The sequence below is a fragment of the Taeniopygia guttata genome, chromosome 18 (genome assembly GCF_048771995.1).
Source record: "Taeniopygia guttata chromosome 18, bTaeGut7.mat, whole genome shotgun sequence".
Classification (NCBI taxonomy): domain Eukaryota; kingdom Metazoa; phylum Chordata; class Aves; order Passeriformes; family Estrildidae; genus Taeniopygia; species Taeniopygia guttata.
The window spans coordinates 9,081,956-9,101,586 of NC_133043.1; the positions used below are offsets into that span (position 1 = coordinate 9,081,956).

Sequence of the window (19,631 nt, forward strand, 5' to 3'; positions counted from 1 at the left end):
CGAGGGACAGGTTTGGGGTGAGCTGGTCCCTGGCCCCGGCACAGAGGGGGTGTGGGGGGCTCCGCGGCAGCAGCAGCTCGGGCACACGCAGCCCCTCCTTCTGCAGCCTGCTCCTGGCTCTGGAAAAGGCCGATTTTCTCCCCAAAACAGCTCCCACGTGGGACAGGCAAGGTTTGCTCCCTCTCCCTTGCAAAAGCGAAACCCTATCCGTGTCCTCAGCGCTCCGCTTGGGTTTCTCAGCGCTGTTCCTGGCACTTGGCTCCTTCTCCTCCAACATTTCCATTGCCTCTCTCCGTCTTTTTTCCGCTCCTTCCCTCTGTCCCCGCCGAGCATCCAGCACACGGCTGCTGCCCTAAATGTGCCGCGGAGGCGGATTATTGCCCCGGTGCATCAGCATTCCCCTCCTCCCGGCGCTGCTCCGCTCCTCCTTCCCCGATTCGGCTCCGGCGCTGCCGTGAGTAGGGAGGGGCTGTGCCGTGTCCCTGTGCTGGGGGTGGCTCGGTGGCTCTCCGGCCCTCCCCGCCGCCCGTGTCCTCCTTGGATTGTTTCTTTTTTTCCATCCCTGCCCTTCCCGTGTCCTTCGGTGAGCCCGCCCGCGGTGGTTGGGGGTGCTGGGTGATGCTCTGGGGGTGACACCCTGCGTGTCCCCGCTCACAGGGACATGTCGCTGGAGGATGGGGACCCGCTGAGGCCGAGGGGACAGCAGCTCAGCGCTGTCCCCCGGCTCATGGAGATGCGGGACCCCTCGCTCCGGACACCCGGTGGCAGCGGGACAGACGCGATGGCAGCAGTGGGTGACAAGGACGTGACCCCCGGAGGAGCCTCACAGCGAGAGTGGCAGCCCGAGGAAGCCCTGATGGCCGAGCTGGCGGAGCTGGTGAAGGAGGTGGTGAAGAGCAGCAGCTGGTGGGAGCGGCACGGCGTGGACATCAGCATCCTTGCCTGCAGCATCCTCCTGCTCCCAGCAGGTAACCCCGCTCAGCCCCTCAATCCATGCTGGCTCCCACTGCCTCCTGCTTGTGCTGGGAGCCTGTTGGCACCTGCTGGGGTTGTAACAACGCCACAGTAACACCTTCACCCCGTGACTTGGTGCGCCCTGACCCCACAGCAGGTGACAATGACACCTGGGGTACAGCCTGGGCTGAGGGGACAGTGTTATCACCTGAGGGGATGGTGCCCAGGCAGATGTGCACAGGGCAGGACAGTGGGTGATGTGTCCCACCACGGGACGTGGTGGTTTTGGTGGCAGTGGCCCTGGCTGTGGTGGGTGCAAGAGAAAACAGCTCAGCATGGGTCTCTGGTGGCATGGCTGGGAACTTCTCTTGCTGTTGAATTCCTGGGGATGCTGAAATCCTGGCAGAGTTATGACACCAGTGGAATCCCACATCCCAGAACTGTGGGGTGGGATCAGGCACCTGCAGCACTTGCTGCCATCGAGGCTGGAAGAGGCCAAATCTTCAGCACAAGGGTGAGTGTGGCTGGTCTAGTCACGAGGATGACGAGGAGGCAAACTCTGACTTGCATGGTTTAAATACCTGTAAGTATGGCTGAAGAACAGGTTTAGGGCAGTGGCTGGCGTGTTTGGGTGTAGCAACACCTCCAGCCTGGCTCAGAGGGCTGCAGGACGTGTGCATGGCCCAGCTCCAGCCTGGCTGGTTTCTCCACAGGGTTCCTGTGCCTGCGGTCAGCCCAGGCCGTCCCTTTCCTGGCGGGTGTCCTCACCCTTGGCGTGGTGCATCACACCCTGACTGTCAAGGGCAGCCACCTGGCCAGCCACAATGCCTTGACCGAGTCCAAGTCCTGGGGCAAAGTGTGGGCTGTGTTCTTCATTGAGGTGAGTGGGGCAGCCCCCAAAAAACACCCCATCAGCACCTTGTGGTGGTGGGGAATATTTGGAATGGTGGGAAAGGTTTCTAGTGCTTAACTCCTAAAAGTCCATTTCCAGACTGGTTTGGGGCTGTGGGGCTGTGGGGTGCTTCATTATGGTTTCAGAGCATAAAATGCAGGTTTCCCCAGGTTCTTCCCACACAAGCCCAAGCCAGACAGTGCCCAACCCTGGCACCACAACTTCTCTCTTTTCCCTCCCAGCTCTGCTCAGCTTTCACAGTCGAGCAGGCCACCTACAACCATGTGAAGCTCCACCACGGCTACACCAACGTCATTGGCCTGGGGGACTCCAGCACGTGGAAACTTCCTTTCCTGAACCGCTACGTTTACATGTTCATCGCTCCTCTCGCAGTGCCCATCCTCACCCCTCTGGTTGCACTTGGTAGGTGTCCCAGGTGCCTTGGGACAGGCTGCTGGGTGTGGGAAGCTTGTGACTGCCCAGGTCTCACCCCACCCAAGGGTCCTGCTTTGTTTGGAGGCATCACATGAACTACACCAGTCTCTGGTAGGACACTGCAGGAAGCGCAGGAGATGCTGCACTTGCCCTGGGAACCACATCTTCTGCACCTACTTTCTGCTGGTGCTGAGAAAACACTTCACCTTTTCCTGTGCTGGATGTTGAAATCTCTGGCAAAAGCCATCATGATCCTGCAGCACCCCAAATCCATTCTCCTTTAACTCAGATCTGTGGCCATGAAGGGGTCAGTCTCACACGGGGGTCTCAGGTTGATCAGAGCACCACACAAGGTGGTCGTGTACGGGGTGGTTTGGGGGCAGAGGGGGCCAGACACAAAGAGCTTGGGCAGGAAAGGTGGTGCTACAGGGAAATAATGGTTCAGAAAACAATCAGGGAGAAGAGCCCAGAAAGCAGCAAGAGGCTGGGAAAGCAAAGCTCTCCATGCTCATGACCCAGCTCTGGGCAGTGCCAAATGCACAAACAATGGCTTGGTAAATTGTAAGAAACGAAGGTGCATCCAAATCTCCTGAGTGATGTTGCACAGCCGGATCAGCTGCTCTGAGGAGTCTCTCAGACCCACACCCCAGCAGTTTTATAGGGTTTGGGCCAACCTGGAGGATGGGGAAAGTGAGTTCATGTGCTGGGCTGGGCTGGGCAGCCTGACTGCTGGAGCAGCAGTGGTGGGAGGGAAACAACAACACCTCTGCCATGTGCTGCCTCCTCCTCCTTGTGCAGATTTATTGAGGAACGTGGAGTGGAAGGCAGCTCTCCGGACCCTCTGCTGTATGTTTCTGGGCTTTTACTGCCACTACTGGCTCCTGCTCCACGTCTCGGGCTTCCAGTCGCCGTGGTCCGCCCTGCTCTGCATGCTGCTCACCCGCTCCCTCCTGGCCCATCCCTACATCCATGTCAACATATTCCAGGTAGAGACCTGAAGCTTCAAGTTATCCCAACAGTGCTGAAGACAGGCAAGCCATCACCCAGTGCCCTGATGCTGCTAGCTGGAGCTTGTGTCACTAAAGGCACGTGGGTTCGGTTGTCACCTCCCTTGTGCTGATGTTGTCACCAGGAGGATCAGGCTGGTGGTGCTGGGTGGGAAGTGGTGGCCCTTGGGAAATGTCAGGGCAGATGAGTGCAAAGGGTGTGAGGATGGTGTCCCTGCAGTGCTGGCAGGACTGGGGGGCTGATGTGTTCCAGGTGGTGTTACAGGCCCTGGGGTGGGGAGAAGCTGCTGGCTCTGAGTGTGGATGTGCTGGGGGGACAGAGCCTGGGAGTTCTTGGTGGCTCCGTGGACAAACACAAGATGGGGTGACTTGAGGGACAAACCCAGCTTTTGGGCTGAGAGAGAGACCCCAAAATACGCTCTTTGTGCCCATACACAGGCAGAGCTGCCATGGGCTCTGCTGGGAAGAGACTGGGGAGGTGACAAATGCCACAGGGTGCCCACCCTGCCTCTCCTGCAGCACATTGGCCTCCCCATGTTCGCCGCCGACCGCAAACCCAAACGGATCCACCTCATGAGCCTGGGAGTCCTCAACCTGCCCCGAAACCCCCTCCTGGACTGGTCCTTCGGCCACTCACTCATCAGCTGCCACGTGGAGCATCACCTCTTCCCCAGCCTCTCTGACAACATGTGCCTGAAGGTGAGGTGACTCCACAGGGTGGCTGGGAGGTGACATGGGGACGAGAAATCCATCTTCCCACTGCCAGACCTGTCTGTGCCGCTCCTCCTCATGTTGGAAACCTCTCACTGCTTTGCAACAGTACCTAACCCATCTCCTGCCATCCCATTCCGGTTTCTCCTGGGTTTCTGCCTTCCAAGTCTAGGATCCTCCCAGTTTTTCCGTTGGGAAAATATCCCCAGTATTGCACAGTTCAGTTTTTGGTTCAGACAGCACCCAGGCAGCCCTCCTATTGCTCTGGTCATGCCCTTACTTGCTGCTCTGCGGTGCAGGCTGTGCTCAAAGCGTGGGCTCTGAGCACTGCCCAGCTGGAGGGGATCCCAAGGCAAGTCTGTACTCCACCCTTCAGCACAGGATCACCACTCAGTGCTGTGCCCTCCTTTTCAGTGTCCTTTTCTTGAGCTCAGGGGCTGCCAGGACCTACCTCCCTCAAAGAGGTGTTGCAGGGAAGGAGATAATTCAGCCTGTGGCAACCTCCCAGTCCCATCACCAAGCTGGCTGTGTGGGCACGATGGGTGTGAATGAGCATTCGTGACTGGCTCTCATTAAAAGCCTCATTAGGGCATCTCTCCTAATTTGGAGCCCTCCAAAGGCGTTTTGCCAGGGTGAACTCCCTGTGATGCTGCAATTGGAAACCACCTTCCTCTTAATATTCACAGCAAAGATACCAGCTGCCTGCTGCAGCCCAGCTTTGGGCACGTGGGGTGGGTTTTCTGGGCACGTTTCAGGCATCTCGTACAAACACCAGGGCATCCTGCACTGCAGTGACATTACCTTTGCCTCTGCAGATCAAACCCCTCGTCTCCCAGTACCTGAAGCAGAAGAAGCTGCCCTACAACGAGGACACCTACAGCTCCAGGCTCTGGCTCTTCCTGCAGAGATACGAGGAGCTGATGGTCCATGCTCCCCCCATAACGGAGCTGGTTGGCATCCAGTGAGGGGCTGCAGCACTCGGGGGGTGCTTCCCACAGGGACAGTGGGAGGGATGGTTTTAGCAGCACCAACACCTCCATGAAGTCACGGTGTGGGGAACATCCCTCCCTGAACTCTTGCTTTTGGCTAGCAAACGGTGCACAGAGCCATAGCAGGGGGAGAGCCGGGCGGTGAACCACCAGGGACAGAAAAATCGGGGTTCCCCCACAGTTATTCCCAGCCAGGGCTTCGTTTTATCCGCTCTGCTTCCACACCTGGGGGGAGGAAGCCACCCCACCCCACCCGTGGGGGATGTGGCACTGCATCCAGGACATGCAGGATCTGCAGGATGGAGCTGCAGGTGGGGGTCTCAGGGAGGGGTGGGTGTGGGGAGGGGGCGGTGTCACTGCTGCTTGTGCTTTGCTGACTTTGGGCTGAACCAGTCCTTTCTAGAAACAAAGATTTGGCAAGTTCAGCCTTAACACTTTGGGGTGAATTTCCTTTATCTTTTTTTTTTTTTTTTTTTTTTTTTTTTTTTTTTTTTTTTTTTGCTGGAGGAATTCTTACTGGTATCCTCTGTGCCCAGGGTGGGAGTGGGGGAAAGACCCTCACCCCAAGGGGGGTGTCTGTGTCGGGGTGCCAGAGGTGGCTGCAGACCTGGTCATTGCTATGGCAAGAATTTATCCAGGGAATCATCTGCCAGAGGCAGGCAGGTGTGCAGGGCTTGGGAGGCTTTCCCTGTTTAAGGAGGGTGAACTCTGCCCCCTGTGCTGCTGCCAGGGGCTGGGATGCTCACATGGCTGGCTCAAGCCACCCGTGGGAAGCTGTGTGTGTCTTCACCAGGCTGTCCCAGACAAAGTCCACCCCAGTGTCACAGTGGGGAGCTGGCAGCAGAAAAGGCCAAACTGGGAGCAGTGTGCCTTTGCTCTCAGCCTGGGGTTTTGCTCTTTGATTTGAGCTGTCCCCCCATCCAGGCTGGACCCCTGTAGTGCCACAGTGTGGATTTATAAGGCTTCACAGGCAAATGTGTCCCAGGGATGCTCTGCCCTGGTCCTGGCCCTCAGGGTGAATGTCACAGCAGGCAATCCGTGGTGTTTTACTCCTCTTTTCCTCCACCAAGCCCAGGAGCACCCTCAGATGCTCTGGAGAAGTGTCCCTGTGCTGTGAGGCTGGAGCTGGGATGGCCGTGGCGTCCTTGTGCAGATGATCCAGACTCAGAACAAGGAAGAGTGGCCCAAATGCATCCAGTGTGACCCCTTTGGCATCAGAAACGTTGAATTATTGATTTATCCCGGGCTGGGGCCCAGGGGCTGCTGGTGCACTGATCTGGTGGCATTGCCACCACTGTCCAGGCCCATGTGGGTCATCGATCCACGATGTTATGAAACAGCTAAAGGGCAAATTCCCATCCTTTGAGCAGGGCTTGGGCTGGGTCTGTAGGCAGGGGAGCAGCTGTAGGGGTATGGCCTGAATGCTCTGGGGGCTCTAAGACCCTCCCCAGAGCCCCCTCCCATTCATTTCTCAATTGAGCATCAGAGATAAGATAAATGTAAAAAATTATTGGCATTCCCAGCTCCAGGAAGTGGATGAGGGACCATTAGAGGTTCTTTTGGTTCAGGCAGGGTAATCTTAACCTCACATGTTCCTATTTTTGGGCACAAAATGCTCTTTTGCCCGCTCCTGCTGCAAAGAGAAGAGCCCCAAAGTGTTCCCAGGCATTGGTCGGAGCAACAGCTCTTTTCCCAGCTGGATTTTATGGATGTTGTTCAAAGCAATGACACCTGAAGTCAAATGTTTGCAGGTCCCTCAGCCAGTGGGAGACAGCCTATGATTTGGGAAATAGATGGATTGTTCCCTGTCAGAACTGGTGGATACAGAAATTAATGGGAGAAATGGAGAATTCTGGGGGAAAAAAGGAGGATTCTGACTTGTGTGCTTGGAACCCTCCAAATTTAAACCAGCTGCTTTTGTGGATGACTCTGTGGTGATATTTGGAGCCTTCAGCCTTGCCTCTCTGGGCAGTGAGTGCTGTGCTGAGCTGAGGATGGGGTTTGGAGCTGTTGGAATTCCTGATCCTCTCCACAACCCCCTGAAGGAGCGGGTGCAGAACAGGCACAGAGCCAGCTGCCATTTCCAGCGTGCCTTTGCAGAAAGCCATTTACTAATTTCTAAGACCAGGAGAGAAAATGTGTGAACTTTATGATCCATATTAACAACCAGCTCCTGGCTGTCAACTCCTCATGGTCTTAATTGCATTTAAAAAGCCCCGTCAAGCACTTGCCTGCGTGCTCTGGCATCTGACCAACTTTAAATGTCTGCTGGGCCTGCTGAGAGGATTTTTCTGTCTGGTGTGTTGCGCAGGGGCTGAACCAAGATGGGATGTGGTGCTCCTGCATGGGAGGTGAGAGTGTTATAAATTGAGGCGAATAATTTGATTCAGCCTTTTAAGATCAATTAATAATTTTATTAATTACAGCAAGCGATAGCAAGCAAACAGCGCTGGGTGCAGCTGTGTTCCGCCAAAAGCTGACAACCTTTCCTTCTCTTCAGTCCCTTTTTATCCTGCAGAAGTGGGGGTGATGGGTCTCCTTCCACCGTGGTTATCAGTTCCAGCAACGATGGGTTTCCACTGCAGTTATCAGTTCCAGCCAGTCCTGCAAAATCTTTCACAATCTTTGTTTGTGGTTACCAGTCAAGCCTGCAAATTCCATGTCCCGACTTCCCCCCCTCTTATCCTAATTTATACTTTTGATGAACAAACAAGTCAATGCAGTTCCTCACAAGAGCACCAGCATTTGAAATGCGCTGAGAGATGGGGATGAAAGAGGAAATAAAGCAGAGACCATGGGGACGCTGGGGCAGGAGTTCTCTCAGCATAATTTATCCACACTCTCTGGCATTAATGTTTTACTCTTTATCCAAGGATGCTGCGGTTCTCTCCTGGCAAGAGCAGGGTCGCTGTGCAGCGCATGGGTAGAATCAGCCTGAGGTTGGCTTTCCCCGGCAGACCTCGGCAGCTGGTCGCTTTTTGGGCGACAAAGGGCTCAGGCAATTAGCAGCATCCGCGTTAATGATGCTGCGGGAGCGCGGCGGGTACCGCGGTCCTCCCACCATAGAGAGCGGCGGTGCGAGCGGCACTTCCGTCCCTCCTCTCTATGGTACCCCCGCGCTTCCGGTCAGCCGCCGTGGGAACGGCGAGCTGCCATTGGCTGTCGCGGCGGGGGGCGGGGCCAGCCGGCGGCGAGGAGGCGGGGTTATGCTAAGCAGGGTGCGGTGCCGCCTCGCGATTGGTCGGCGAGGAGGAGGGGCGGGGCCCGGCGGCTGCGGCGGAACCCGGCCCGGGAGAAGCGGGACAGGAGCGGGACAAACGGGATAAGCGGGACAGGAGCGGGACAGGAGCGGGACAAGCGGGGCAGGAGCGAGATAAGCGGGGCAGGAGCGGAACAGGACCGGGATAAGCGGGGCAGGAGCGGGACAGGAGCGGGATAAGCGGGATAAGCGGGGCAGGAGCGGGATAACCGGGGCAGGAACGGGATAACCGCGGCAGGAGCGGGATAACCGCGGCAGGAGCGGGATAACCGGGACAGGAACGGGATAAACGCGGCAGGAGCGGGATAACCGCGGCAGGAGCGGGATAAGCGGGTCAGGAGCGGGATAACCGGGACAGGAGCGGGATAACCGGGACAGGAGCGGGATAACCGCGGCAGGAGCGGGACAAACGGGGCAGGAGCGGGATAACCGCGGCAGGAGCGGGACAAACGGGGCAGGAACGGGATAACCGCGGCAGGACCGGGATAACCGGGACAGGAGTGGGATAACCGCGGCAGGAGCGGGATAACCGGGGCAGGAGCGGGATAACCGGGACAGGAGCGGGATAACAGGGGCAGGAGCGGGATAACCGGGGCAGTAGCGGGATAACCGGGACAGGAGCGGGATAACCGCGGCAGGAGCGGGACAGGCGGGGCAGGAGCGGGATAACCGCGGCAGGAGCGGGATAACCGGGACAGGAACGGGATAACCGCGGTTATCCCGCCATGGCCGGTGCGGGCAGGCTCCGTGCCGGCCCCGGCCCCGGGCGGCTCCCGTGGCCTCACGCCCTGCCCGCCGCTCTCCCCGCGGCCCTGCGGCGGTGGCTGTCCTCGCCTGCCCCGCCGCCCCGGGTCTGCGTGGTGGGCAGCGGCCCCGCCGGCTTCTACACGGCTCAGCACATCCTCAAGGTACCGCCCGGGGAGGCATCCCTGCCCTGCCCGGCTCGCAGCGGGGTCTGGGGTGGTTTGTGGGCTCCTGGCCCTGCTTCAGCCAGGTTGGTGTTGTTGGGCTGCTTGGGGCTGCCCAGAATCCACAAGGTTCTTCTGAGCTGCTTTGGTTGGGGTCGGTAGCGCAGCTTTCATCCCTGCTTTCATCCCTGCCCTGTGCCTGGGTCATCCACTCAGGACTCAGGTTGGTTGCTGTGAGTTCATCCCAAGTAATTCTTCTAGAATCAGATAATCAGGAGGAATCTGCCTCGCTCAAAGCTGTTGTCACCCAGCAGGAATGACATAAACTGTATGTTTAAAAGTGGATCCGTGGGACCTGCTCTCCTCCCTTCTCCTTCCCCAGCAGAATTAAGGCACATGGGTGATGCTTTACCTTGTGTCTGCAAATTTCAGTGCTCTGGGCAGTCAGGTCTGTTGGGAATGAGACCTGAACACAGAACTGGGCTAATGGCACCCTGCAGAGATACAGCAGCTTAACCCCATCATTAAACGGTGCTGTGTTGTCTCTGAAATGTGTTGGAAAATAGCTGTTACTAAGCCTCAGGGACGAATTTCAGGGCTGCTTAATCTCGGGAAGAGGCTGACTCAAAATACAAGATAACAAAAGCCTTGCAACCAAGCATCTGTCTACGGCTCTGACCCTGAGGTGACTGAGCCCAGGCCATCTCAGGGCATGGGCATCTCTGCTGGGGACTGGCAGATGTCTGGCAGGTCCCCCAGCACCCAGGGTGCTGGTTCCCAGCTGGCATGGGTGCTCCGTGATCAGCCCCCCAGGTATTGGATGCCCACCAGGTTAGTGTAGAAAAGGAGCTCAGGTCTGGCTAGGGAGATGAAGCCCCGTGAGATGGACTCAATGGTGGTTGGGGTCACTGTGCTACATCTTGCAGTCTGAGCTGGCAGTAAGGAAAAGTCTGGAAGAGGCTGTTCCTGGCTTGCTGCAGCCCATCCTCCTGCCCTGTGTTTCCTCCAGCTGCAGAGGAGTGTTGCTAGGCTCCTGTGACCTTTCTGTCCTCATCCCAGCTGTGACTTTCTTCTCCTGCAGCACCATGGTGGAGCCCTGGTGGACATCTATGAGAAGCTGCCCGTTCCCTTTGGGCTTGTGCGTTTTGGAGTGGCCCCAGACCACCCTGAGGTGAAGGTTGGTGCTGGCTCCCTGCCCTTGCCGGTGTGGTTGAGTGTGGTGACAGTGGTGGGTGCAGCTGAGGTGGTCACTGTCCCCCCTGGTGCCCAGGCTCTCTGTGACATGGAGCTGTCAGGACAGAGAGGTCCAGATCTCCTTCTGGTCCGTGCTACGGGTGGCATGGGACACCTGGATAGGGGCTCAGGACAGCGGGCCAGAACCAGGGGCTTGTGATGGGAAGTGCTGCTCCCAGCGCTGGTCAGCCTGGCCCAGAGCAAGGCCAAGGAGCACAGATGGGTTTCTGTGTCCCTGGGCTGCTCATTGCTGCTGCTGTTTGCCCCTCAAGCAGTTCCCATCCTGGGAACACACAGATCTCCTCATGGGGGCCGTGCAGTTGGGCTGTAGGTGCTCTCCTGGACAAGGAAAAGTTAACCCAAGGATTTCCCAACCATTTTCCTTTGCCTGGCAGTGAGTTGTACCCAGGAGTATCTGCTGTATCTGAGCTGGAGTGGAGGTGGTTGGAAGTGTAGGAGACAGGAGATCCAGACACAGCAGTATGTTGCAGTGGTTTCCTCTAGTCCCTGGAGATCCAAAGACCAAAATGCCTGGATCCTTTTGTGTGGGAGGGGAGGAATGGACATGCTGCAGACACTGCCCCAGCTGCTATGGAGGTGTCTGTCTGTCCCCGGCTGAGTCCATCTGGGGCTGCAGGGGTGGGAGTGCTGGTTCTGCTGTGTAGCCCTGATGGTCAGAAGAAAAAGGTCTGGATGCCATCCTGCCCTGCATCCTCTCTTGAGGAGGTGGCTTTCAGGAAGGGTTGAGATGAGATGCCAGCAGAGGGGCCGGGTGGGCTGCGAGCTTCACTTTTGGGAAGGAGTTTTCCACTGAAGCGGGGTTTATTCTGAGGGGCTGAATGTACTTGGGAAGATCCTGTCATCCCCAGGTGGGTGCAAAATATGAATTTTCCTTTCACAAAGAGTGGTGGAGAGAGTACCAAGTCCCAGCTGTGCTTATCTCCCTGTGAGTTATCTCTGGCTGTTGGTAGATAAGAGTCTCGGAATAACTCGGCTGAGGCGGTGAAGCGTCTCAAGGCTGGAGGGGATCACAGGGATCTCCTGGGAACAGCAGTTTGGGCCTGGCTGTGGGTGTAACGGGGGGTCTGTGGTCTCTGCAGAACGTGATCCACAGCTTCACGCAGACGGCGCGCTCGGAGCGCTGCGCCTACTACGGGAACGTCACCGTGGGACGGGACGTGACGGTGCCGGAGCTGCAGCGGGCGTACCACGCCGTGGTGCTGGTGGGTACCCAAACCTGCGTGTCCAGCAGTCCTGGGGAAGGGCTGCAGGGTTATTCTCCACTGGGGTGTTGGGAAGAGTGTTTAGCTGAGGTATTTCTGCCTTGTTACCATGGGAAACTCTTCCCAGCCTTGGGACAGCTCAGATGTTCCCAGGCTTGTCCAAAGCTCTTGCAGGGGGCATTTTCTGAGCTTGACATCAAGTGCAGGTCTCTGAAACCTCCCCCAGTGCTGGTCAGTGCTTATTTTAGCCTGCCATGGATTTGTCCTTGCTGCTCAGTCCTCAGCTTGTCATGCTCTGCCTTGGACCAAGGACGTCGAACTTGGCTCTGGAGCAAAGGATGATGAGGTGGACGAAGCCCCTGTGCTTGGGCTGTGTTTAGCCCTTCCACTGAGTATCTCAGCCTTTGGGAGGGGATTTCACAGCCGTGCAGTGACCCTGGCAGCAGCTGGAAGGGGAGATTTGTGTTTTGGTGTCAAACCCTGCACATAGTGACATCTGTGTCTGCTTCCTCCTCAGAGTTATGGTGCTGAAGACAACCGGGTCCTGGGGATCCCAGGGGAGAACCTCCCTGGTGTTTACTCAGCCCGAGCCTTCGTGGGCTGGTACAACGGGCTGCCTGAGAACCAGGATGTGAGTACAGCCCTGTGCTTCCCTGCCCTTCCTCCAGTCCTTCTTTCCATCCCAAGGCAGGCATTCAGCTCCTGAAAGATTAAGTCCCGAAAGGCCTGCAATTGGAAAAGATTAACAGGAGCCATGTTAAGTCCTTCTTAGATGGTAGAAACGTGAGCAATTTGCACATCAGTGAGAGTGGATTAGCTGGCTCTGCACGTTGGCAGCACGTTTTTGGCAGGGCCAGATGGGAACCTGTAGGGGTGATGCTCTGCTTCCTGAGGAGGCTTTTTGGCCAAAACAGCTCCTGCTTCCAGGAGAGCAGGAAAGGTGGGAACAGGGATCATCTGGGGTGCCTGGAGCAGCTGTGTCTGCCTGGGGAGGAGGCTGGTGTGGAGTTTCCCAATCTGCATCACCTCTTTTTGGGGCAAAGCAGGGTGGAAGGGAGTTTGGGTGGTAGGAGCAGGTCTAAAGGGCTGGACATTGTGGAGGCCATATGGATTCAGTCACAGCCTGGTCTCTCCCCACAGCTAAAGCCTGACCTGAGCTGTGAGACAGCGCTGATTCTGGGTCATGGCAACGTGGCACTGGACATTGCCCGCATCCTGCTGTCCCCACTGCAGCTCCTCAGGGTGAGTGATGGGTGCTCTGCCCCAGGAGGGCAGCCCAGGCCCTAAATTCCCTCCCTGCTGGCTGGCTGCTGGCTCCCACCCATCTCAGACAACACCTCAAACCCCTCTGTCTTCAGGATCTTTCCCTAGGGAAGGCTGCTGCCTGTGGGGTGCACCCATGGATTCGCAGTCTGTAGGGAGTGATCCAAGGCTGTGGCCATGACTTGAGTGATGCTGCAGAGGCCTCTGGACTTCTCTGCTGGCATCCAAAAAGTAGGAAATTGAGCATCATCCCTATGAGAAGCAAAAGAGGAGGCACTTTCTCTCTTCTGCCACCAAACCAGAAGCTTCTGTTGAGGTTTATATTTTTCTACTGGTGCTGAGGGCAGCAGCCTGGTTTCAGCTGGTGGCACTGGGCAGACTGGTGGATTTTGTCCCTGTAGACAACTGGGAGCTAGTGTGCACCAGCTGCTCCATACAGCTGCTGCCCCAGATGTTGGCAGCAAAGGCTTTCCCTCTGGGAGAAATGCCACAAGGTTTGTTACAGCTGTGCAGCAACTTACTGTATTAACATCTAAATTAAATTTTAAAAGCCCCCAAACTTGGAGACACAGCCAACCAGTGACTTAAGCCAGCTGGGAGCAGTGCTGCAAAAGACATGGCACTGGTGTGAGTGCCAGGGCAGGCAGGTAGTTCCCTGATAGGAATATTGGTCTGGAATGGTTTATCCTGGTTACCTTGTGTCTCACCAACCGTGTTTTCTCTGGAAAAGATCCTGCAGTCTAGATAAGCACACATGATTGAAACAGAGCACAGGATTTCTGTGAAGTGCCAAAGCCAGAGTGAGGCCTGGCCATGCTTGTGCTTGTACTGGAGCTGCCTGGGACGGGCAGGTGGTGATTTGAGCTGTGATTTGCAGCAGGTTTCATCCAGAGCCTGTATATCCTGAGCTGAAGTTCCCCGGTAGCATCTGCAGGCACCTCAGAAAGGAGCTCACTGGAAGGCTTTCTGTGTTAGCCCCAAGGTGAACCTGCTGGGTGGATCCCCGAGGCAGTCACGGGGTGCTGGCTCCTTACCTCTGGTGCATTATGGCCTCGGAAAGAACATTCAGTGATGAGGGACCAGCTGTGCAAATAGCTCTGTGCAAAGGGAGATGACTTGTTTCCCGTCCTCGCCTGGGCTCTCTGCATGCACAGCCAGCTTTTTCTGCTGATTTTTCACCTTCAGAGGCTGTGCCTTCCCCCCAGCTCCCTCCAGATCTGCCCTCATCCCACTCTGCCGTCTCTGTTTTGCAGAAGACAGACATCACTGACAGCTCCCTGGCAGCTCTTGCCTGCAGCAAGGTGAAGCGTGTCTGGCTGGTTGGGAGGAGGGGACCTCTCCAAGTAGCTTTCACCATCAAGGTGAGGCTGGAGGTACTGCTGGTTCCCAGAGTTGAGCCCCAAACTGCCTGTGCATGGTGGGGAAAGGTGGTTTGGGGGTGAGTGTGGATCCCAGGCATCCACCTTCCTGGCTCCTAGGGGTGTGGGGCTGTCCTCTCTCTGCTGGAGGTAACATTTTCCTGCCCACAATTCCCAGGAGCTGCGGGAGATGATAAACCTGCCTGGTACCAGAGCTGTCCTGGACCCTGCCGACTTCACAGGCCTGGAAAGTGCTGTCAAAGGTGAGGGAAATGTGCCATGCTCCTCCAGACAGGGACTCTCCAGGGGTGATCTGCAGGTGTCCAGAGTGTACATCAGAGAAACTCTTGTCCTGTACTTAATGCCTGGCTCATGAAGGCTCAGTTACCATAGTGTGCCACGTCCTCAGAGTGCCAGGAGGCACCAAGACAAAGGAACATTGTGTATCTCTGTTTGTGCAGCCACTTAGTGCTTACACTCTGAGTGATGAGGGCAGGAGGCTCAGGAGGGCTGAGGGAACCTTGCAGGGGAGATCCCAAGGCTGTTGATTTAAGAGCTTCCTGTAGATGTAAAAAGAAAACACTGAGTTCAAGGGTGTCCAGAGACCTGCTCTTCTCCATGGGCTGCTGCCTCCAAGCACCAGCAAGACAGGAAATTACAGACTTTGATTTGTGTGTCCCACTGGCCTCAAGCCTCAGGAGGTCCCCTGGTCACTTTGACTTGCAGTTTGTCATCTCAAAGGTGTCAGGCTCCCACTGACATGTCAGACTCACACACTGACACTTCCCTGACATGGCCTTGGCCCAGTGCTGTGTCTCAAGGGGCTTTTGCTGATTCCTGTAGTGAAGATTTCTCTCTTTTCCTAGATGCTCCCAGGCCCAGGAAGCGACTGACTGAGCTGATGATCAAAACAGCGCTGGAGAAGCCAGCAGAGGTGCAGGCAGCAGCAGCAGCAGGGGCAGCAGCAGCAGGGGCAGCAGCAGCAGGGGCAGCAGCCCCCCGGGAGTGGGGGCTGAAGTTCCAGCGCAGCCCCCAGGAAGTGCTGCCCAGTGCTGACGGGAGGAGGCCGAGGGGCGTTCGCATGGCCCTGACCCGCCTGGAGGTACCGGGGGGCTGGGATGGGGCAGGACACACCCATCCCTTGGGAATCTGCTCCCCAAAGATTGCTCTGTGTTCCCTGAATGGCTGCAGTGGCCTCTGGCAGGCTCTCAGGGAATCTGGTACCACAGGAGCTCCTGAGAGTCTTTCCAAAGGCAGCTCCTTCCCTGATGCTGCTGCAGAGTGGCCTCTAGCAAACACCCAGGGCTCAGAGATGCAAAAGGGGACCGGAGGGGCTGTTGCTCTGCGGTGGGGACTGTGGTGGTCAGCAGCCTTTTCCTCCCTCTCTCAGGGCTCAGGTGACTCTGCCAGAGCCGTTCCCACTGGAGATGTGGAGGAGCTGGAGTGTGGGCTTGTGCTCAGCAGCATTGGCTACCGGAGCCTGCCGCTGGACCCGGCGGTGCCCTTCGACAGCCGGCGCGGGGTCATCCCCAACAGCTCGGGCAGAGTGCAGGGAGTCCCAGGTCTGTGTCACGGGGATTTGCTTTGGGGTGGGAAGTTCACTCACCAAGGGCATGGATACTGCACACCTTGGAGAGTGGAAACTGGGGAAATAAGCTGCCTCTGTTGGGATTAAGAGCTGGACAGTCTCCATCTCTTTTTAGGGTTGTCTGGTTTAGCAAAGGGGTTTTACTGCATCTTATTAAAGGGACACAGCCCATGCAGCTGCTTAGTGCTGGTCTGTAGGTACACAAACTCCTGCCACAGCGCTGTTTAATAGTCTGTTCACATCACCAAGGTGGGGAAGAGGGCAAGGACTTGCAGCCAGAGGGGTCCAAGGCCACATGCTGAGCCAAGCCTGGCTGCTCTGTGTGCCCCTGCAGGTTTGTACTGCAGCGGGTGGGTGAAGAGAGGACCCACAGGCGTGATCATCACCACCATGAACGACAGCTTTGACACTGCCCAGTCTGTGCTGGAGGATCTCCAGGGGGGTGTGCTGGATGTCTCCCTCTCCAGAGAAGGTTTTGGGCTGGTGGAGAGCATCCTGCACAGCCGAGGTGAGTGCAAGGCTTGGTAGCAGCCAGCAGGAGGGTTCAATGCAGCCAGACTCCTCCTGGATCTGTGAGGGAACAGAGTCTGAACCATGGGAATGGATTTTTCTGCTGTTTTGATGTTCCAAGGGCCAGGGAGAATAGGGCTTGAATTCTCTCAAATATCTGTGTCATTGCTAAGGTTAATGACCACTTTCTGGGAAGGGCCAATAAAAGCAGCACAGACCTTGGGTAAAATGTCAGTGTCAGCTGCCGAGACAGTGAGCTATTGCTCTTGAGTGGTTTTCCTAGTAATCCTTCCAAGCAAGTTAGGGGAAAGATTAAAATGCCCAGGAGAGTAATTTGCTGTAGCTGTGTTTAAAGACATTCAATTAAAGTGTGTGTGTGTGTGTGTGTTTTGCCTCTTAAACTGTGTGAGGTTTAACAGTGAAGTGGAAGCATTTTGTCCCCTGAGGTGGTTTGTGCTGGCTGTTGTTAGGGCTCACAAAGGTCTGACTGATCCAAGCCGACTGGAACCTGCCACCCCTCTCCTTCTGGCGTTAGGAATTATTTCTCCTTTGTGAGGCTGAGCTCTGACACCACGTTGGGAAAGGGCAGCTTTGCTGCCAATGGGGAGGTGAGGCTGAACTTGTTCTCACCTGGTTAAGTTCTCTCTCCTGTCTCTCACCATCATGGCCCCAGGGGTCCGTCCTGTTTCCTTTTCGGACTGGGAGAAGATTGATGCTGCTGAAGTGGCGAGAGGCAAAGCTGCTGGCAAACCCCGGGAGAAGATCGTGGATCCCGCGGAGATGCTGCAAATCATCGGTCACTGAGGCAGCAGCGGTGGGAACGTGGCACTGCTCCAGTGCTCCATCCTGGGGCAACACCAGTGGGTCATGAGCAGAGCCTGGGAGCACAGGGCTGGTGTCAGGGGCTGGTGGTGCCTCTGGAGGGGTGTGTGACACTGGGACCTCTCTGATAACGATGAACTCTGGGTTCCCAAAGTCACAAGATGCTGGCCCCACATCCCTGCAGCCAGCTACCATTCCTGGAGGAGATTTTTGTCTGTCTTTGAAGCATTAATGAGCCGTGCAGTGCAGGTGAACAGAGGTGTGTGTGCACCTGGGGGACTCCTGGCCAGCCACGCTCTCACAGCAAGTCACATGCAGAAGTTACCCTGCCCTGTGCCTTGCTGCCTCCCCTTTAAGCCACAAGCCAAATGGGTTTGTTGCCTTGTCATTCATGCCAGAGCAGGCATCTTTTAATAATGATTTTTTAAAAAATAAACCCTTCCAGGGAAGCCAAAATGGACCTGCATCTTGATTCTGGGTTCTTTGTCTGCCGCTGCCTTAACCTCAGAGCAGCCCCCAAAGTGCTGCAGCTCCTGCAACGTCCCGAGACAAGGCAGCTCTGGCTGCTCTCCACTTGTGAGCTCTGCACAAGCAGAAAAGGGCATTCATTTGCCTTCTGCTTCCCACAGTCGGTCTTATGGGGTAGATTGGGCTAACAAGCATGTAATTGCCTTGATCAGGATCATGAGGGATCCTGTGTCCATTGATACCTGCCAGTGCTGTCTGGTGCAAGCAGTGCCTTGAGCTCTTTCTCTCCTTTCACTGGGGGGGTTATTGTTTTTGGTCTGTGTGTTTTGAAGCTTATTAAACGCTTCTCTTAGCCCAGATTGCCTATGGTGACGGTGTCAGGTTTTAAGCCAGATTACAAGCCGTGAGCTGTAATCTCCTCTTTATCCGTGGCGCAGGGGCAGCGTCAGTGGGGCCCTTCCCTGGCTGTCCCCAACCCCCCCGTGTTCCCTGCCAGAGCACTGCAGGATTGCAGCCCCTCCTCCCAGGCCTGTGGAAATGGTGACAGTGGCAGTGGCCCTGTGATGGAAGCAGAGGGGAGATCAAGCTAGGGCAACCTCCACCTCAGCCCAGCCCTCTCTCACAGCAGAGGACTTGTCCACAGGGCATTGTTGTCTCACCTCATCTCTGTCTCGACTCAAGGAAGGGAGATCTCTGACTTCTCCCTATTTTTCCCTTTTTCTCTCCCATACTTTTCTATTTAAATCTCATTTGAAAGCTCATTAAGAAACTCAGGAAATGTGATAATGGGAGCTCGTACTCAAACGAGCAATAAAGCTTTTGTGGAACAGCTGTTGGTGTGATGTGGCTCTCCTTACGTCTCATGGCTGATGGAGTCCTAATGCTGAACTCTCGAGCAGGAGATTACATCAGTGCTGGGTTCTGAGGAGAATCAGAGCTTTGGGAAGGGGGAGGGTGTAGGTACCAGGAGGAGCAGCAGTTCAGGCTGGCAGCCCAGCCAGGAATGTGACAGCAAAGGGGTTGTTGTGGCTGTGTCACATCTCAAGGTTTTGGGAAGAGAGGAGTGGGATCCTCCCCAGGATTTTCTTCCACATCGCCTTGAATGTTGATGCCAGGATGCTTTTGTAGCTGTGGAAAAGGCCACTCTGCTCACGCTGAGCCTGGCACGTGGCTGTTCCCAAACTGAGGATGCTTCAGGGTAGTTTTTGGGCTGTGATAACAGATTAACGGGAGTGTCTGTCCTTGCTGAGCTCAGTGACTTTGCTCAACCCTGAGCTTGGCCAAGGCCCTGGGGTTAATGCTGGTCTGTGGGAAAACCATGGGCTGGTGAAGGTCAGTGAAGGGCAGGGACATGGGACTAAGCCTCCTGGGCAGGGGGAGGATGCTTACAATAATGTAAATTCTTATTCAACGCTTCCAGCTCCCTTTCCTCTGCTACCTACACGCCCAAGCCCCAGCCCCGTGTCCAGGTTTCTTCTGTCTCCCCATCGCTGTCGCTGCCCTCCATGCTCCTCAGGATGCTCCCAGCACTGGGAGGATCACAGTCCCGCAGTGTTATGTGGTGCTGGGAGCCCGCACCGGAGCGGAGGGGCCGGGCTGGGGTATGGGGTGACCTGGCAGCCCTGGGCCGGGGGTCCCAGCCCTCCTGGGGCACCCTGGTAGGCTCCTGCTCGCACTCGAGTTCTGCTTTTGGGCATGGACAACCTTGTGTTGGTGCCAGGTGTGTCCCTGCCACGGAGCTGCAGGAGGGCAGCGTGGCAGGGCTGCCATCCCCCTGGGCAGCCTGGCAGGGCAGCCATCCCCCTGGGCAGCCTGGCAGGGCTGCCATCCCCCTGGGCAGCCTGGCAGGGCAGCCATCCCCCTGGGCAGCCATCCCCCTGGGCAGCCATCCCCCTGGGCAGCCATCCCCCTGGGCAGCCATCCCCCTCGCCCTCCGCTCTCCGAGCTGCCACAGCAGCAGCTCCAAGGCCATTTTCTGACACAGCGAGGAGCTGGAAAGGCGATGCTGTGA

At 56.5% G+C, this 19,631-nt stretch overlaps 1 protein-coding gene across 6 annotated transcripts; it reads left to right on the forward strand.

Annotated features, from left to right (window-relative positions):
• Window positions 1–341: 341 nt before the first annotated feature.
• On the forward strand, window positions 342–18,451 carry FDXR (ferredoxin reductase). Of its 6 annotated transcripts, none has more exons than XM_072937037.1 (16): window positions 342–454; window positions 658–968; window positions 1,668–1,834; window positions 2,089–2,269; window positions 3,080–3,267; window positions 3,808–3,987; window positions 10,237–10,332; window positions 11,489–11,611; window positions 12,129–12,242; window positions 12,752–12,853; window positions 14,128–14,235; window positions 14,411–14,495; window positions 15,099–15,334; window positions 15,623–15,794; window positions 16,155–16,328; window positions 17,004–18,451. In XM_072937037.1, exons 1-16 carry the CDS (start codon window positions 357–359, stop codon window positions 17,132–17,134), a joined length of 2,466 nt encoding a protein of 821 aa, XP_072793138.1. In that variant the 5' UTR covers window positions 342–356; the 3' UTR covers window positions 17,135–18,451. The 6 variants fall into 6 exon arrangements, with proteins under 6 accessions (XP_072793138.1, XP_072793140.1, XP_030143254.4 ...); XM_072937039.1 differs by having other exon boundaries at window positions 15,099–15,166; XM_072937038.1 differs by having other exon boundaries at window positions 452–583.
• The last annotated feature ends 1,180 nt before the right edge of the window (window positions 18,452–19,631 follow it).

What these genes read in the sequence shown, in the direction of transcription:
- FDXR (XM_072937037.1), top strand. Translation starts at nt 357, where the DNA reads ATGTGCCGCGGAGGCGGATTATTGCCCCGGTGCATCAGCATTCCCCTC. An exon ending in GGGCTGTGTTCTTCATTGAG is followed by an intron (nt 1,835 to 2,088) that starts GTGAGTGGGGCA and finishes TTTCCCTCCCAG; the next exon opens with CTCTGCTCAGCTTTCACAGT. An exon ending in CAGACCACCCTGAGGTGAAG is followed by an intron (nt 10,333 to 11,488) that starts GTTGGTGCTGGC and finishes TGGTCTCTGCAG; the next exon opens with AACGTGATCCACAGCTTCAC.